Source organism: Myotis yumanensis, unplaced genomic scaffold, assembly GCF_028538775.1.
Source record: "Myotis yumanensis isolate MYYU_CA2020_CCGP unplaced genomic scaffold, mMyoYum1.0.hap1 SCAF_18, whole genome shotgun sequence".
In the NCBI taxonomy this organism is placed as follows: domain Eukaryota; kingdom Metazoa; phylum Chordata; class Mammalia; order Chiroptera; family Vespertilionidae; genus Myotis; species Myotis yumanensis.
In genome coordinates, this window is record NW_027223769.1 from 12447056 (window position 1) to 12466642 (window position 19587).

General features: G+C 41.6%; 1 protein-coding gene across 3 annotated transcripts in view; it reads left to right on the plus strand.

Annotated features, from left to right (window-relative positions):
- KLHDC4 (kelch domain containing 4) overlaps positions 1–19587 on the plus strand; it is a 46476-nt gene that overhangs the window by 10188 nt on the left and 16701 nt on the right. For 2 of the 3 annotated variants that reach the window (XM_070397763.1, XM_070397765.1), the window contains exons 5-6: positions 3754–3890; positions 18788–18880. In XM_070397763.1, the coding sequence (XP_070253864.1) occupies positions 3754–3890; positions 18788–18880 (230 nt within the window). The remainder of the gene's footprint in view (positions 1–3753; positions 3891–18787; positions 18881–19587) is intronic. The other variant, XM_070397764.1, reaches the window with a different exon arrangement.

Here is a 19587-nt window from a genome sequence, read left to right on the forward strand (position 1 = left end):
GGGCCTCTAGTCCTATTAATAAAAGCCTAATATGCTAAGTGTCAGGTCGGCCAGTCGGCTGTTCAACCAATCAAAAGCATAATATGCTAATGATAGGCTAAGGCCGCTCAACCACTCACTATGACATGCACTGACGACCACCAGGGGGAAGATGCTATGACTGGTGGGTTAGCTTACTGCTGGAGTCTGGCTGATCGGGACTGAGTGAGACGGGCCAGACACACTCTGGAGACTTCCCACAGTCCCTCCCCAGCTGGCCAACCTCCCGTGTCCCTCCCCGGCCCTGATCGTGCACAGGTGGGGTCCCTTGGCCTGGCCTGTGCCCTCTTGCAATCCAGGACCCCTTGGGGATGTCAGAGAGCCGGTTTCGGCCTGATCCTGCAGGCCAGGCCGAGGGCCCCCACCAGTGCACAAATTCATGCACCGGGCCTCTAGTGGGTTAATAAAAAATGTCACCTGTGTTCTTATTGGCCTTTGTGCATTAATAAGCAGTAAGTAGTTTATGGAGAAAAGTTATTATATACAAAATGTTTATTCGTGAAATAAGTAGAATTCCACCAACAGTATTCAGTTGAACTGCTGCAAGTGTTAACTTCCAACTAAATAATAGCTTCATTACGTTCCATCCGAGCAGGCATTGCAAGACTCCTAGATTTTTTCACTCAGGAAATACTGAGTATCTTTTACATGTAAGGCACCATTCTAGGGCTGGGACATAGGTACAAAAAGAAGACAAATTTGCCATTTCCTATGATGTCCCATATTATGTGTTTTCTTTGGTCCTGATGGTGTTGCATGTTTTTAGAACTCTGCTTTCACAAAGCTGAACCGTGTGGCTGATACTAGAATCCATTCAAGTCTCTGTGTTATTTTGGACTCCATTGGGCTTTTTTTTTTTTTTTTGCCTTTGGAGGGAGAGTATTATGTTATCTTAAAGCTTTTCAGACATGATTTTATTCCAGTTTTGACAACAAGCCCAAATGCTTGGGAAGCAAATAGCCTCATAGGACAAATAGGACAGAAGATGCTAGAGAGGATGGCTTTGCCTTGTCCTGGAGCAGTGCTGTCCTACGTTGTTCACTTGATCACTGGGTGGTGCTTTGCCTGTGTTAGATCCAGAGAGAGAATGTTGGTTGTGTCAGTTTAAACAGTTATCTCAAAACCACTATGTGTATTTGTGCATGAATATATATATTTAAAGGTGTTTTATTTTTATAGCTTTCTTTCCAAAATACATAAATTAATCTCCCATAAGAGAGCCTGGGGCTAGAAATTCTTTCTGTAAGTTTGACAGTGCAAAGGGGAGTGAGCAGTGAGGAGAGGAAAGGTCTGCTTCTATCTGAGTCCAGCCAGTGACTTCGTTTCTTTCTAGAGACCAGCCAGCTTCCTTTTGGAGAGCTGATGTAGGCCAGCTCACACCTGTTATCACTTCTATATGCAGAAGAATTCTTATCTTACAAGGACATTATAAGAAGTAATTTTGTTGAAACGCTTTGACTTTTTTCAAGGTAAACACTTTAAGACATTCCTTATGCTGTTGTTCTCATATATTTTATTTCCATATATATTAGAAGCCTCACAGTGATGCAATGTTATTATTTTTGCTTTAGACAGTTATTATTTAAAGAAACTTTAAAGAAAGAAAACTTATCTTATATTGATTTACAAATTTACCATTTTCAGCACACTTCATTCTTTGTTTAGATCTATGTTTTTGTGTAGGAATGTTTTTTGTTCAGCCTAAAACTTCATTTATCATATCTTGAAGTGCAGATCTACTGGCAACAAATTTTTTTCAGCTTTTTTCTTAAGATAAAATGTCCTCAGTTTACATTTCATATATTTTTGCTAGATGCGGCATCCTAGGTTGACAGCTGTTTTCTTTTAGCACTTGAAAGATGTTCTGTTTTCTGGCTTACAGTGTTCTAAGGAGAGGCCAATCATCATTCTTATCTTAATTTTTCTGTGTTCAGTCTGTCATTTTTCCCTTCTATGGCAGCTTAAAAGATTTTATCTTTGGTTTTACAGCTATTTTATTTTTTTTAAAATATATTTTTATTGATTTCAGAGAGAGAGAGAAACATCAGTGATGAGAGAGAAGCATTGATCTCCTACCTCCTGCACACCCTCTACTGGGGATCGAGCCTGTAACCAAGGGCATGTGCCCTGACTGGGAATCAAACCATAACCTCCTGGTTCATAGGTTGACGCTCAACCACTGGGCCACACTGGTTGGGCAGCAGCAATTTGATTTTGATGTATCTTTGTGATTTTCTTGAAGTCCAAATTATATGTGTGTTAGACTATTTAATATTATCCAACAGGGCAATGAGTCTGTCTTGTCTTTCCCCCCCACCCCCCGCCAACCCCCACCCTCAGTCTTTTTTCTCATTTCATTTTGGTAGTTTTTATTGTCCTTCAAGGTAAGTGGATATGCTGAGAACTTGTGAGTTATTTACTTTATGGTATTTCAGCTCTAGAAATTACTTGGTTCTTAATTATTGTTTCCATGTCTGTTTATTATGTTCTTGTTTTCCTTTAAATCTTTAGACACGTTTATAACTCTTTTCAAGTCCTTGTCTGCTGATTTTCTCATCTGTGTTATTTCTGGATCTCTTCCTATGGACTGACCCTTTTCCTTGTTATCAGTCACATTTCCCTGCTAGAATTGTGTAGTTAGATACAGGACTTTGTGAATGCTGCCTGTTGACTGTCTGGATTTTGTTTTCATCTGTTGCATGAGTTTTGTTTTGGCAGGTGGTTAAGTCACTTGCAGATCATTGTGATCCTTTTGAAACTTTATTTAGAGATGGCTTAGTCCTAGGGCATATCTTTTCTGGGATCGCTACTGAGTGCCCGGGGAGTTCAGTGACATCTTTAACTATGTCTGGTTGGAAATTGCCTGTCTCCAAGTCCCGAGTAAGTGCAGATCATTTTCAAGCTTTCAGGCTCACAGTGGTGATTCTTTTCCCAGTCTCTCCTGCAGATGTGCAGCTTAGTGCTCAAAGACTCCAGGGCACCCACATGGATTTTTAGGGTGCTCTCTCTCCAATACTCTACTTGCAAATTCCAGCTACCTCAGTATCCCTAAACTCTGACCGTTGTCTCCTCAGCTCAACAAGATCACCGGTCCTGTTGGGCTCCTTTCCCTACACCAGGGTGCAGAGACTTCCTTCAGATTCACAGGGCTCACCGTTCTTATTTACTGTCCTTAGGGTCACAGTCGTACACTTCCTGTTGTCTGATTCTAGTTCCTTTATAGATTTTGTCCACTTTTCTCCTTGTTTATAGTGGGAGGGCTAGTGTGGTACAGGTTGCTCTATCCCGATCAGGGCCTTCTGGCTGCCGGCCGGGGCCTCCCTTTGTTCTGTGCCACATCATAGCAAGAGATTGAACTCCCGGTCTCCCAGTTAAACTCCTGAGGGGACACTTTGCATATTAACCTTTCATATATATATATAGATGTTAACTTTTGACATAATTGTGTCCATTCTAATGGGATGTGGGTTGTCTAAACATAAGTGGATGTTAGTTTTGCAACCTAGGAGTGCCTGAAAGTTTATTAGATTTTGACTTTGGAGGATTTGTTGATGAGGGATTTTTCAGGAATTTCCCTCAAAGGCAGAAGTGTGGGTGCTGGCCAGGACTACCACGTGCTGTATTCTGGCGGATGGTGCAGAACCTGGGCTGCACCCGTGGAGCCAGCCAAGAGCTGTGCTGCTTTGCTCTGACCTGCCACCTTTCTTTTCACAGGCTGTGGTGGTGCCTCAAGGTGGTGGGCAGCTGTGGATCTTTGGAGGGGAGTTTGCTTCTCCTGACGGAGAGCAGTTTTACCACTACAAGGATCTCTGGGTTCTGCATTTAGCCACCAGGACCTGGGAGCAAGTCAGGTAAGGCTCTGGGTCATGAGTCGACATCTGGGCCTGCCTCCTGTCCATGCCAGCATGCTTGGTTCACAGTGATGGAATCAGATATTGTAGAATTCCAGGGCTTTGAGGAGCACCCTTGCAGAGCCTGAGGGACCAGCTTCGCGGGTAACTGCAGAAAGGAAAGAGCTTGAGTTTTCTCCACCCTTCGCTGAGAAGCCCTGCTTGGCCACTGCTGCCTGACACCGGGCTTTGTTGAAGGTGTTGCCAGGGTCGCTAGGAGCAATGCTGCATTCAGGCTTATTTTCTTGTTCCTCCCTTGTCTGCGTTACATTGATCATATTTATGCAGTTCTCCTGGGCCATCTGTTTATCTCCTTAAAGGCACTTTGGGTTTCAGTTTGCTGGATGGAGCTGTGGTATACTAAAGGGAGTGCTCTTAATAGGTCTAGTTGACATAGAAACAGTGGAGCCAGTAAGATGATGGATGGGAAAGCCTTTATATTGCTCTTCAATAAACTAGGCTCAGCCATCACTGGAGCCTGATTTCTGCATCTTTTGGTAAATGTGTTGTCACATTTACCACTGCACTTCACCTCTAGTGTTAGTGGTCAGTGCTGCACACCTGACTCTGAAGAGACAGACTTTGTCTGTATACATTATTTGTATACATATACATTATTTACAGGAAAAAACCTAGGAGAGTGACAGATTGAAAGAGTTGGCTTCATTCTCTTGGGGTGCGCATGCCTGCTTGCTGGGCTGTGTGCACCTGGTGCAGGGTGCCTTCTCTTCACTGCTAACTCAGCAACCAGGGTTTCTTCCCTTCAGTGGAGAAGGCAGCCGCACTGCGGAATTCAGTAGTGGTGCAAAGTGTCTTCAGGTCCTGGGACTTTCATAAGAGGGAAGCCTGCCTCCCTGGGGGGGGGGTGTGCTCGCTTGTTTGATGATGAGCCTCTTAAGGAGACCACAATGCCAGGCTGTGGAGATCTAATCTATTGGCTTCAGGCCTGGAGTGGAACCACCTATGTAGAATGTCCCTTGTGCAAGTGGAAAGTGTAAGCAGAGTCCCCACGCCGGGCTAACTTGCTGGAGAAGGGCCCAGTGGCGATCCTGAATCAAATCGGAACCAGAAAGAGCCTTGGTGTGTATTACCAGTTACTGACTTCATTTCCCTTTCTCTTACTTGTTTAGGGAAAGCTTCATTATCTTAGTAGGCACAGCAGTCAGGAAATCATTTTCATATTAAAATTGGTTTCATTATGTACATATTGAAAGTTAGTCATTTTCCCCATAATTTAAAAAGTATTTAGACCCAGAGCTCGCAATCTGTGTTGTCTTGTTTTGCTCCAATTATTTTTTTGAAACCCAATTTTATGTGTTTGTTTGTTCATTGTTGTTGAATTGATTGTTGATATTTTCATTGCATTTATGCCAGCCGCATGGTTGCTATTTGTCCAAATTTATGGTTGAAGGATAATAAACCTCTCCATGAAAGAATACATACAAGTCCTATAGCTACTCAGCTGGGGCTAGTGTTGACGATGGCACATCTGTGGGGTGTTCCTGCAGGGACGTTCTAAGCTATTTTGTGCACACTTTCTGGTGTCCTTCAGCCTTTTCTGGTTCTATAACATATATTATGTGTGCTTGTTCCAAAGAAGCAGGGAGGCACTATTGACATGTGGTCACTTGGGGAGTGCTCTTTGAACAGCTTGCTGTGGCCGCTGTCTCCCAGCCAGCCAGAGATAGCCACCCTCGGCTCAGTGCAGGATTCCAGCTGCCTCCTGGTGCTGTTGGCTTAATTATGCTTATACAACCTTTGAGGCATCTGTCTTAAATCTGAAATTGTCTCTGATAAACACGTCTCTCATTACTTGAATACTTGTTCATTGTAATTAAAATGTGGAATTTTTTTTTTTAATCCTCACCCTAGGATATTTTTCCATTGATTTTTCAGAGAGAGTGGAAGAGAGAGGGAAAGACAGAGAGAAACATTGATGTGAGAAAAACACATCAGCTGTCTTCTTACTGTGTCCTCACATGGTTGCTTTTTGCTCGTGAAGAGAGTTCTTTCTTCCTCTTGTTGTAAAGGTCCAGATCCCATCATGGTGGCTCCACCCTCATGATTTTTTAATCCTCACCAGAGGATAGTTTTCCCATTGCTCTTTAGAGAGAGTGGAAGGGAGGGAGTGACATGGGCTCAGGGGAGAGATCGAGATAGAGAGAGAAACATCAATGTGAGAGAGACACATTGATTGGCTGCCTGCCACACAGCCCAACCAGGGCAGGGATCGAACCTGTAACCCAGATACATGCCCTTGACTGGGAATCGAACCCTCTATCTTTCGGTGTGCCTGCCAGGCCAACTCTCTAACTGCTGAGCCCCACCAGCCCGGGCCCCACCCACATGATTTAATTTAAACCAAACTACTCCCAAAGGCCCCACCTCCAAATACCATCACACTGCGGGTTAGGGCTTCAACATATGAATTTTGGTAGGGGTTGTGGGGGAGGGGATAGGACGCAAGCATTCAGCCCATAACAGCTAGTGTCTAGTGTTTGCAAACATCTTTCCTTTGGCAACCATTGGTGTATCAGTGAGGGTCTAATAAGGAAGACATGAAAGAGATTGGTCACACCTATGGTGGAGAAAACCAAACTAGTAGGTCAGCCTGAAGCCCACTTCCCACTGCTAGGCTTTGGGGGTGGGGTGGGGTGGGGTCTGGAGCTGGAGATGCTGTCGATGCTCCTGAGAAGGGGCGAAGGCCGGGGAAAGGGGCCGTGCCCTGGTTCCTTCCCTCTTCTCCATGTACCTCCAATCTCCTGCTGGTGCTTCTTGCTTTGGTGGGACTTCTCTGATAGTGAGCAAAGCTGGGAGCCATGGAGAGGAACTGCCTGTGTAACCAGACAGGATGCTCACGCACTTTTAACACCTTCCTCAGTCAGCGGGCCTGCCCTACCAGCTTAGGTTTCCTATTTGTTAAAGTCAGCCTGCCACACTGGTCTAAAGGTGAACCCCACTTTTCTTCCTTACTCCCTGGAGGAGATGCAGTTGGGCAAGGGGAGAAAGATTTTGACACCCTTTCTCCATTTATTTCTAAAGCTGGTGCCATCCTAGCTAGTCATCTATGACTCCATAAACCATAAACAAGGAGATCAGGCTACTTCCAGAACTCGGCTGTTTTTGGATGTTTTTCATATACCTAAAATAATCACCCTTTCAGAATTGATAATATGATGGTTTTTAGCATATTCAGAGTTGTACAACTACCACTGCTAGTTAAATAGAGAATGTTTCCATCACCCAAAAAGACTCCATTCCCACTATTCACTCACCTTTAATCTGCTTGCTATCCCTGTGGATTTGCCTATTCTAGATATTTCATGTAACTAGAATCCTACATTATTTGTTCTTTTGTGACTGGCTTACACTTTGCATAATGTTTTTAAGGTTCATCCATTCTGTAGTATGTGTCAGAATTTCTTTTTTATGACTGAGTATATTCCATTGTTTTGAGATACCACATTTTATTTATCCATTCATTTATTGATGGATGTTTAGTTGTCTCCACTTTCCACTCTTGAGATAATGCTGCTATGAACATTTGTTTACAACTAATACATTTTTATATGCATTGAAGTACATAGTACATGAGCAACAAAAATCGGTTGAATGAAAAATAATATACTGTATAGGTGTGTGTGTTCATGCATGCACACTGTTTCTCTTGATTTGGAAAAGGAGCCAACATTTGTGGCGTCTTCAGCTAAACCCGCTTAGTGTATGTATCTTCAAGCTGTGTCTGAGAAAAGTTGACATCCTAGAAAAGAAGAATTATTCTCAAAATAATTCAGAGTTCTTTGTACGATCCTGTTGCAAAAGGCAGCAATGAGTTAGCGGAAATCAGACCATACCCCGTATTTATCATGTGGAAACAGACACACAGATGTTCTGTTCTCTGGCTTCTCCCATGAACTGGTTGGGCTCATGGTCTGAGGCTTTGTGGACTTCATAATCAGGCAGGTTTTATTAACAGCTGTGCATCAACTGCGAGTGAAGCCAGGAAACCCTGGAAGTGGGAGTGGAAGCTTGTGTGGATCCCCCTGCTCCTTCACTGCTGATTGATTATCGTCTTGAAGTGCTTGTGCGTCTGGAGGAAGGGAAGACCAACTGGTAGAGTGTGACTGATTTGTAGGAAAATCAAGGGGAAGGACAGGATGCATGAAATTGAAGACTGTCAGGGTAAGGGGTCATTTTTTAGCACATAGATTTCTTTAGTCTGAGACCTTTAACTTTTAGTATAGTTTAGTGCAAGCATGTCACACTCACGGCCCACAACGAATATTTTTGTAGCTCAGCCAACATAACGGTAGGTAAGAAACGTTTTAATAAAAATTTTGTAACTTAATTTTTACAATATCCTGTTATACATAATTATTAATAATGAACCACAACATTCGCTAATGACTGATCACTATAATCATGTTGCATTCATTTCCCTTACGTGCCGGTGCACCATTTCTCTCCACTAATACTAGCAGGGAATATTTTAGCAGCTGGATTGCCACATCATTAGTCTTGTACTGACTTGTTTGGTGTGCGCAACAGGAAATATTTTGCTTTCAGAGAACAAGAAAAATAGGTTTATTTGCATTCTGCTTATTAATTTGTACAGTTATTCAGTGTCTAGTAAGTTAATGTTCAAGAAAAAATATTTTTATTGAAATATTCTATTATTTTATGTTAATGATTACTCATTTATTTCAGCCCCTTGTATTCAGCATGTCCCTATCGAAATAAACCTGTTTCTATGAAAATTGAAGCTTTTTTTTTTTTTTCAGCCCACATAAACTTAAACCTTGTTTATTTGGCCCTTGTTAGCCTTTGAGTTTGACGTGCTTGGTTTAGTGTCTTAGTTGGCTGTTGATAGTGTGCGTTATGGGACCAGGTTGCCTCAATTTAAATTCTGGCTCTCCTGTTGACTAGCTTAATGTGTTTCTTGACTTCTTGTCTTGATTTTCTCATTTGTAAAATGGGATTAAATATAATTTCTTAGCCATGCAGTTATTGTGAGGAATAAATGCACATAGCATAGAGTAAACATTCCACAAATAGTAGTTTTCTTATCCTATATAATAAAAGCCTAATATGCTAAGTGTCCGATTGTCTGGTTGGTCATTCAACCAATCAAAGCGTAATATGCTACTGATATGCTAAGGCCACTCAGCCGCTTGCTATGACATGCACTGACCACCAGGTGACTAGGGGGCAGATGCTCCGACCAGTAGGTTAACTTGCTGCTGGGGTCCAGCCAATCGGGACTGAGCGAGACAGGCTGGATGTGCCCTGGAGCCCTCCCTCAGCCCCTCCCCAGCTGGCCAACCTCCTGCGTCCCTCCCTGGCCCTGATAGTGCACTGATGTGGTACCTCGGCCTGGCCTGCGCCCTCATAATACGGGCTGAGGGCCCCCCCCCCCCCCCCAGTGCACAAATTTTGTGCACCGGGCCTCTAGTTAAAAATAACGGTTGAAATAAAACAAGAACACAGTCTGATAGGCTACCTAGATTCTAGAAACCACTATTATTTTGTACAAGGAGATGAAATTCCCTATACTAAGCCTCATATTCATTGTTTGATGGAATATTCATATTCCATTTTTACACTTGGAAAAGTGGAACCAAATGCCGAAGGGACACTGTTTAAAATGAAAAGGGCAGTGCTTTTGCACATGGTTTTTGCTTGGGCCATGTTGTAACAATTCTTGGAGGAGGGGCCTTTTCTGGTTGGAGAATGAGCCGTTAGACTCAGTTTCCTGTCCAGTGGGCCTGTGTGATGTTGACTCTCAGGTTTTATGAGAAAAATTTTTCTTCTGCTCAGTAAATGTCTCAGCGCTGCCTGGTATGGTACTATAGCATGTAATTTTGTAAGGTGTAAGCTTTGAATTACCTCGGGGAACCATTTACTTGCCAAGTGTTTAACACTCTGTACTCTAAGCCCATGGAGTTATTTGATGCTAGAGTATTTTCTGTAAATGTCACCATTCGAAGGGGCCTGGATGATGCTGAGTGGCAGCTTGCCCTGTTGGAATGCCATTTTGCACATAACTCGGCTGCACTGAAAGCACCCCCTCCCACAATATAGCACATGTATTTTTGTGCTGCATATAGATCTGACTGAGTACAACATGGGATTTTTTAAGACTCCACATTTAGGAGTGATGGCAGTTGAAAAGGCCTGTTGGAGATTCAAATATAAACAGGCTTTTTTGAGTGGCTTTATTTTTCTAAAGGGGTATGTGAAGTGTTTTTATAGAAAGATTTTCCGATTTTGGTTACTAAGCACAGTGGTACATGGCTGCTGCTACAAAAAGTAACTTACATCCTTAGTGCCTGGATCACTGGAGGACAAAACACCCATCAGATTTGTGGGCAGGAAGCTGACAGGAGGCCCTTACCTGGTGCATCTCAGATGCCGGGAGTCATTTAAGGAAGACAGCTTGCTGACACTGTTTCCATAGGTCTCTGGTCCTTTAGGTTCACCGTTACTGGGCTAACATTGGTAACATTCTGGCTCTCCTGCATAAATATTTTGAAGTAGAATTGGACCATGCTAGTTGCTGAATGAAAATCTGTTCCCCAGGTTATACTTCTAAAGTATCACATCAGAGAATTAATCAAAAGGGAAGGTTACATTTTGCCCAGCACATGTGATGTTTTTCTTCTTATCAGCTTCTCTATTGTAGAGTTGTACTGTGTGGCCTGTTTTCTCAGTACCCAGCACAGAGGAGATGGAGAAGTCGTGCCATCTGCTTCAGCCTGTGGTGTGGGACCAGCTCCAAGGAGAGCCCTTTTCCCACTGTGCAAAGTGCCAGTCTAGGCCAGTGCTGATTTGGTATGAACCTGCACGTGGTGTCATGCATACGCAGACTCTCCTTTTGAGCCTTGTTTATTTGTGTGTGTTTTTTATCATGATTTTAGATAAGAAAATACGCTTACTAATTTTGTGGGAGAGCAAATATGTTGTTGACATATTCAACATCCAAAAGTATATTTGTGGACCAAATCTAGCAAGAAGTATTGAAGTGGATTTGGTAAAATCCATCCATTTATGATAACTCTCAGCAAAGTGGTAATAGAAGGAACATACCTCAACATAATAAAGGCCATATATGACAAACCTACAGCTACCATCTTAATGGTGTAAAGCTGAACTTTTTTTCTTTAAGATTAGAAACAGGATAAGCATGTACTTATACCACTTCTATTCAACACTAGAGGCCCAGTGCACGAAATTACATGCACGGGGGCGGGGGGGTGGGGTGGAGGGGGTGTTTCGGGGGAGGGGGTGTGTGTCCCTCAGCCCAGCCTGCGCCCTCTCGCAGTCTGGGACCTCTTGCTCCTTACTGCCCACCGGGCTTCTGTCTGAGCGACACTCCTGCTGTGGTAGCATACTGACCATCAAGGGGCAGCTCCTGCATTGAGCGTCTGCCCCCTGGTGGCCAGTGCATGTCATAGCAACCAGTTGTTCTGCTGTTAGGTTGATTTGCATATTAGGGTTTTATTATATTCAACATAGCATTGGAAGTCTTAGCCACAGCAGTCAGTCAAGAAAAAGAAATAAAAGGCATCCAAATTGAAAAGGAAGAAGTAAAACTGTCATTATTTGCAGATGACATTATACTATATATAGAGAGAGAATCCCAAAGATTCCACCAAAAACTATTCAAACTGATAAATGAATTCAGTAAAGTAGCAGAATACAAAATTAATACTCAGAAATTGGCTGCATTTTTATACACCATAGTTGTCAGAAAGAGAAATTAAGAAAATCCCATTTATAATTGCATAAAAAATACCTAGCAATAAATTTAACCGAGAAGGTAAAAGGCCCTATACTCAGAAAACTATAAGACATTGAAGAAAGAAATTGAAGAAGATACAAATGGAAGCATATACTGTGGTCATGGATAGGACGAATTATCATTAAAATGTCAGTACTAAACAAAAAACAAAAAAAAGTCCATACTGCCCTAGCCAGGTAGCCAGTTGGTTAGAGCATCGCCAGAAATGCCAAGGTTGCTGGTTTGAGCCCTGGTTAGGGCACATATAAGAATCAACCAATGAATGTATACATAAGTAGAACAACAAATAGATCTCTCTCTCTCTCCAGTAAATTTTTTAAGGACATGTCTATACCATCCAAAACAATCTATAATTTAATGTTATCCCTATAAAAATACCACTAACATTTTTCACAGAGCTACAACAATTCTAAAATTTATGTGGAACCACAAAAGACCCTGAATAGCCAAAGCATGCTTTAGAAAGAATAAGTAGGAGATATCGATATCAAACTATACTACAGGGCTATAGTAATCAAAGCAGCATGGTACTGGAATATATGGAACAGAAGAGAGAGTCCAGAAATAAACCCACGTCTGTATGGTCAATTGGTATATGACAAAGGAGGCAAGAATATACAATGGGGAAAAGACAGTCTCTTCAATAAATGGTGTTGGGAAGAATAAATGGTGTTGGGAAGGCTGGACAGATACATGCAAAAAAAAAAGTGAAAGAAACTAGACTACTTTCTTACCCTATATACAAGAATAAACTCAAAATGGATTAAGGACTTAAATGAAGACCTGAAATCAAAACTCCTAGAAGAAAACAGGCAGTGAACTCTCTGACATTGCTCTTAGTAATATTTTTTTGGATATGTCTCCTGAGGCAAGAAAAACAAAAGAAAATATATATAATGGAACTACATCAAACTAAAAAAATTTTGCAAAGCAAAAAAACCTGACTGGGAGAAGATATTTGCTAATGATACATCTGGTAAGGGTTAATATCCAAAATATATAAGAAACTCATATAAGTTAACACCAAAAAGACAATCCAATTAAAAAATGGGCAGAGGACCTGAATAGACATTTTTCCAAAGTGGACATACAGATGGCCAATAGATGTGTGAAAAGATGCTCAACATCACTAATCATCAGAGAAATGCAAATTAAAACCACAATGAAAATCATCTCATATCTGTCAGAATAGCTGTTGTCAAAACAACAAAATGTTTGCGAGGATGTGGAGAAAGGGGAATCCTCATGCACTGCTGGGATTGCAAATTGGGTAACAGTATAGAACAGCCGTGGGCAAACTACGGCCCTCGGGCCGGATCCGGCCCATTTGAAATGACTAAAACTAAAAAAAAAAAAAAAAAAAAAAAAGACCGTACCCTTTTATGTAATGATGTTTACTTTGAATTTATATTAGTTCACACAAACACTTCATCCATGCTTTTGTTCCGGCCCTCCGGTCCAGTTTAAGAACCCATTGTGGCCCTCGAGTCAAAAAGTTTGCCCACCCCTGGTATAGAAGTTGCTCAAAAAATTAAAAATAGAACTATCATGTGACCCAGCATTCCCTCTTCTGGATATTTATCTGAAGAAATCCAAAACAAATTTGAAAAGATATAGGCATCACTATGTTTATTGCAGTGTTATTTATAGCCAAGATATAGAAGCAGTCTGTTGATTGATCAACACTTGGATAAAGAAGTAGTACATATATACAATGCAACATTACTCAGCCAAAAAGAATGAAATCTGACCATTTGGTACAACATGGATGGAGCTAGAAGGTATTATGCTAAGTGGACTAAGTCAGACAAAGACAAACATCACAATTTCACTTATATGTGGAATCTTAAGAGGCAAAATAAAACAGAAATGGACTCAGATACAGAGAACAAAGAGGTGGGAGGGAGGTTGGGAGGCTGGTTGAAAAAGGTGAAAGATTAGGTACAAATGGGCAGTTAAGAAACAGTCATGGGGAAGCACAATGCAGCATGGGGAATATAGTCAGTATTGTCATCATTATATGGTGTCAGTAGGGTACTAGCCTTATTGAGGGATCGCTTCCTAAGTGATATAATGTCTGACCACTATGCTATATACCAGAAACTAATATAATATTGAATATCAACTATAATTGAAAAATTAAAAAATACTTTTAGATATGGTTAAAAATCTAAATGCAAATATTCTATCAAAACAGGCTAAAATTTTAAAAATAGTATTGAAGTGGGATAAATTTTCCTTTAAAATTCTACAAGGAATTTTTACGAGATAAGACTTTTTGAAAAAGTGGCCCTTGCTCATAGATGAGAGGGATTTAGGAACTTTAGTCCTAGTAAGAGGTCCCTGCGTAAAGGTCGATGCACAGGCTCTGGCATCTAGGAATAGGTATTGGTGATTTTTGGCCGACTTTACATGGATGAGCACAATGCTCATTTTGAGCGACACATTAATAGGGATGTTAATAAGCTGAGGGTATTGAGGGAAGAGAGATGAATATGATCAAGCATTTGAAGAAAGGTGAGAACTTTCTGCAATTCACCTGAAATTTACTGAATGGGAGGCGTTTAGATTGGGCAGCTCAGGCTTCCTTTTTAAAAAATCCTCAATATGTGTACTGATTTCTGCTGCTGGTTTGGTCCCTTTTTGAGAGGAGGGCATTAATTTGTCCAACCATGATAGTGAATTTATCTCTTTCTTCTTGCTGTTCTATTAGCTTTTGCCTCACATACTTGGGATGTTTTGTTTTTAGATGCATACATGTTAAGAATTGTTGTGTCTTATATAATGCCTTTTTAAAAATCCCTGATAACTTTTCTTTGCTTCGAAGTCTGCTTTGTCTGAAATTAATTTAATTACACTTTCCTTTGATTAGTGTTAGCATGGCATATTTCCTCCAGCCATTTACTTTTCATCTATATGTGTCTTTAAAGTGGGTTTCTTGTAGACAACATATAGCTGGCTCTTGTGCTTTGATCCACTTTGACAGTCTGTGACTTTTAATTGGTGCATTTAGACCATTGGCAGTCGAAGTGATTATTGATATAGTTGGATTAATTTCTCTTGCATTCATTACTGTTTTATATTTGTTGTGTTTGATCTTTATTCCTATGTTTGTCTTTCACTCTTTTTGCCTTTTGTGGTTTTAATTGAGCATTTTATATGGTTACATTTTCTCTCCTTTCTTAGTATACTAGTTATAGTTCTTTTTTAGTGGTTGCCCTAAAATTTGCAATATACATTTACAACTAATCCAAGTACACTTTAAAATAACAATATATTACTTCACGAGTAAGTGAATACTCTATAATAACAAAATAATTCTAATTCCTACCTCCATCCCTTGTATTATTTCTGTCATTCATTTTACTTGTATATATACATATCTGTATGTGTATGTAAAAGCTTACATAATCAGATACATTGTTTCTATTATTTAACCAAATTGTTATCTGGTAGATCAATTAAGTAAAAAATTTTACTTTTACCTTTTTTTTTTCACCTTATTTAGTGCTCTTTCTTTTTTTATGTAGCCAAGTTTCTGACCTATATTCTTTTTCTTTTCTCTGAAGAACTTTTTTAAAACATTTCTTACAAGGCAAATCTGCAGTCATGCATTGCATAATGATGGGGATATGTTCTGAGAAATGTTTTAGATGATTTTTGTCATTGTGCAAACATCATGGAGTGCGCTTACATAAACCTAGATGGTATAGCCTACTGCACATCTAGGCCATATGATATAGCCTTTTGCTCTTAGGCTGCAAACCTGTACATCATGTTACTGTACTGAATACTATAGGCAGTTGTAATACAGTATTCAGTGTTTGTGCATCTAAACATTGAAAAGATGCAATAAAAATACTATATAAAATACAAAAAATGATACACCTACATAGGGCACTTACCGTGAGTGGAGCTTGAGGACCGGAAGTTGCACTGGGTGAGTGAGTGAGTGGTGAGTGAATGTGAAGGCCTAGGCCATTACTGTCCACTGCTGTAGACTTTATAAACACTGCACACTTAGGCTACAGTAAATATATAAAATAACTTTTTTCAACCCTTTTGTAATAACACTTGGCTTAAAACACAAACATATTATAAAGCTGTACAAATATATTTTCTTTATATCATTCTGTAAGCTTTTATTTTATTAAATTTTTAATCTTTATTGTTCAGATTATTACAGATGTTCCTCTTTTTTCCCCCCCATAGCTCCCCTCCACCCGGTTCCCACCCCACTCAGGGCCTTCTCCCCCTCCCCACTGACCTCGTCCATAGGTGTAAGCTCTTTGTCCAATCTCTTCTTGCACCCCCCGCAACCCCTTCCCCCTGAGAATTGTCAGTCTGCTCCCTTTCCATGCCCTGATTCTATTACATTCACCAGTCTGTTCTATTCATCAGGTTTTTTATTCATTTGATTTTTAGGTTCACTTATTGATAGATATGTATTTGTTGTCACTTTGTTCATAATTTTTTCTCTTTACCTTTTTCTTCTTCTTCCTCTTCTTAGAGAATAGCCTTCAGCATTTTATGTAATACTGGTTTGGTGGTGATGAACTCCTTTAGCTTTTTCTTGTCTGTGAAGCTCTTTGACCTTCAATTCTAAATGATAACTTTTCTGGGTAGAGTAATCTTGGTTGTAGGTTCTTGCTATTCATCACTTTATATATTTCTTGCCACTCCCTTCTGGCCTGCATAGTCTCTGTTGAGAAATCAGCTGACAGTTGTATGGGTACTCTCTTGTAGGTAGGTAACTGTTTTCCTCTTGCTGCTTTTAAGATTCTCTCTTTGTCTTTAGCCCTTGGCATTTTAATTATGATGTGTCTTGGTGTGGTCCTCTTTGGATTCCTCTTGTTTGGGGTTCTCTGCGCATCCTGGACTTGTAAGTCAATTTCTTTTACCAGGTAGGGGAAGTTTTCTGTCATTATCTCTTCAAATAGGTTTTCAATATCTTGCTCTCTCTCTTCTTCTGGCACCCCCATAATTTGGATGTTGGTACGCTTGAAGTTATCCCAGAGGCTCCTTACACTATCTTTGTATTTTTGGATTCTTTTTTCATTTTGCTTTTCCGGTTGGGTGTTTTTTGCTTCTTCATATTTCAAATCTTTGACTTGATTCTCGGGATCCTCTTGTCTGCTGTTAAATCTCTGCGTATTATTCTTTATTTCAGTCAGTGTATGCTTCATTTCTGATTGGTCCTTTTTCATATCCTTGAGGGTCTCACTAAATTTCTCGGAGGTTTCCAGAAGATTCTTGAGTAGCCTTATAACCGTGGTTTTGAACTCTATAATCTAGTATTTTGCTTTCATCCATTTCGTTCATTTGTGACTTGTTTCTTTGTTTCTGCATTTTGGCTGCTTCCCTGTGTTTGTTTCTATGTACTGGGTAGCTGCTAAGTCTCCTTGAGTTGATAGAGTGGTCTTGTGTGGTAGGTGTCCTATAGGGCCAAGTGGCTCAGCCTCCCCAGTCACCTGAGGTGGACGCTCTTGGTGCACCCCTTTGTGGGCTGTTTGCACAGTCCTGTTGTAGTTAACCCTTGATGGCTGTTGGTATCACTGGGAGGAATTGACCTGCAGGTCAATTGGCTATAGTGACCAGCTGTGTCTACACTGGAAGATCTGTTGCGCAGGGGACACCCTTATGGGGCAGGACTTGCTTCAGTGGGGCTTTGGTGCTCTCTGAGTCTGCCCCCTGAGTGTGTCTCTTATGGATGTAAAGAGTTATAATCCAGTATGGTCTCACTCTGACCACTGGGTACACTGGCTCTTGGATCTCCAAGGAGGTGCAAAGTCAGCCACTGTCTGGGGCCACCCAGCAGGAGCTACAGAGACATCTGCAGATTCCTCCTCTTTGTATGGGGTTTGTAAGTGCCCAGACGAGGCCCACCTGTGAAGCAAGGCAGGCTGCTGCTGCCAGGCCTTGGGCATTCTTTTGGAAGCTCTGGGGCTCTCTGACCCAGCTGCAGTTTGACAGGCTTTAGGCAGAGAAAGGACAGGCCATTCTTATGCAAAAGCCTCTGCACACAGCTTGGGTGGGGTTGTAATTGGGTGGGGCAAACAGCAGTGGCTGCCAGTTAGCCCTGCACCAGAGAGGTCCCTGGGTCTCCATGTCCTGCACTCGCGCGCCCCCCCCCCCCCCCCCCCCCCCCCCCGCAGGAACAATGATCACTGTGAGCACCTCTGAGAGAAAGCTGCCCTCGTGTTCCTGTCCTGATGCCAGGCAGTCCAGTTTCTCCCTGTATGTGTCTGGGTCCCCCAGAGTCTTGCCCGGAACTGGAGTTCAGAGCAAGCGGGAGCTTGTATCTCCCTCATTAAAAGAGCAGCACATCCAGGTGCCAGCACTTTCTGCGCCTCCACACCTCTTACCAGTCTCAATGCGCTTTCTTCACCTCTCTAGTTGTGGAACTTCCATTCCATTCAGCCAGCTTTCCCGTGGTTCTGGGTGGTAGTTGTTCTGCCTTTTAGTTGTAACTTTGATGTGGTTGTGAGAGGCCGCAAGTATAGGTGTTTATCTTTGCCGCCATCTTGGTTCTCTCTCCTATTCTGTAAGCTTTTATCCATTTAAATATTTTTAATCTTTATTACTTTTTAAACTTCTTTGTTAAAAAAAACACTAAGATACAAATACATTAGCTTAAGGCTACACAGAGTCAGGATCATCAACATCATGGCCTCCCGCCTTACTTCTTGTCCCACTGGTAGGTCCTCAGAGGCAGTAACACGTGTGGATAACAATGCTGTCTGTCTTCTGGATGCCTCCTGAGGACCTGCCTGAGGTTCTTGAGTTGTCACTCTTTTCTAAATATGTCCATGGTGGTTGGCTAAATTTGTTTCTTATTTTCGTTATAGATTTACTTGTAAGCAGATAATGTACCATGAACATTCCTCTCTATTAAAGGAAACCTTTCAGTGCTGGGGTCCATGTTTTCAGCATAATTAAGGAGCTGTTGAGGTCTGCAAAGGTTTCTTGTCAAATTAAATGGTACTCAGTAAGTGCTTGCCAAACAGAAATTGGTCTAAAAAGTGGTCTTTTTTTATTTTATTTTTTTTTATTTTAGATCACCAGGGGGTCCTTCAGGCCGGAGTGGACATCGTATGGTAGCCTGGAAGAGACAGTTAATACTTTTTGGTGGTTTCCATGAGAGTACAAGGTTAGTGCCAATAGCAGGAAGATCTTTCTTTCCTGCAGTAGTAAGGAGGGAACTTTTTATGGTAAAGACCATTCTGAATACACATGGAATATGCTGCCCCATCTCCTAACACCAGGGCATGCAGTTCAAGTAGCCAACCAGGGCTCCACACTCAGGAGGGCCTGAGCTTAGTTTAATGCTCTGTTGTCACTGTCTTGAAATGATTAATTATTGAACAGGCCCCACATTTTATTTTGTACTGAGCCCTATAGATAATGTGATCATCTTATCTAACACAGGCTTCTCACACTTGAGCCTGGTACAGAATCCCCTGATGGGCTTGTTAAAACTCTGGTTGCTGAGCCCCACCTCAGGTACCTGACTCAGTGGGCCTGGGGCCTGGTGCTGCTGGCCAGGGGACCCTGCTAGGGAATATAGCGCTAGCTGGTGTTCTGCAGTGGTGTCTGCAGAGGGGCCTCCACTTCTCCTTCGGTGTCATGGTTACCTTAGTATAAGCCACAGTGGGTTCCCAGGCCAACCTAGCAGGGTCCCTGATTGATTGATTTTTAAAAAAAATATATTTTATTGATTTTTTATAGACAGGAAGGGAGAGGGATAGAGAGTTAGAAACATCGATGAGAGAGAAACATCGATCACTTGCCTCCTACACACCTCCCACTGGGGATGTGCCCACAACCAAGGTACATGCCCTTGACTGGAATCAAACC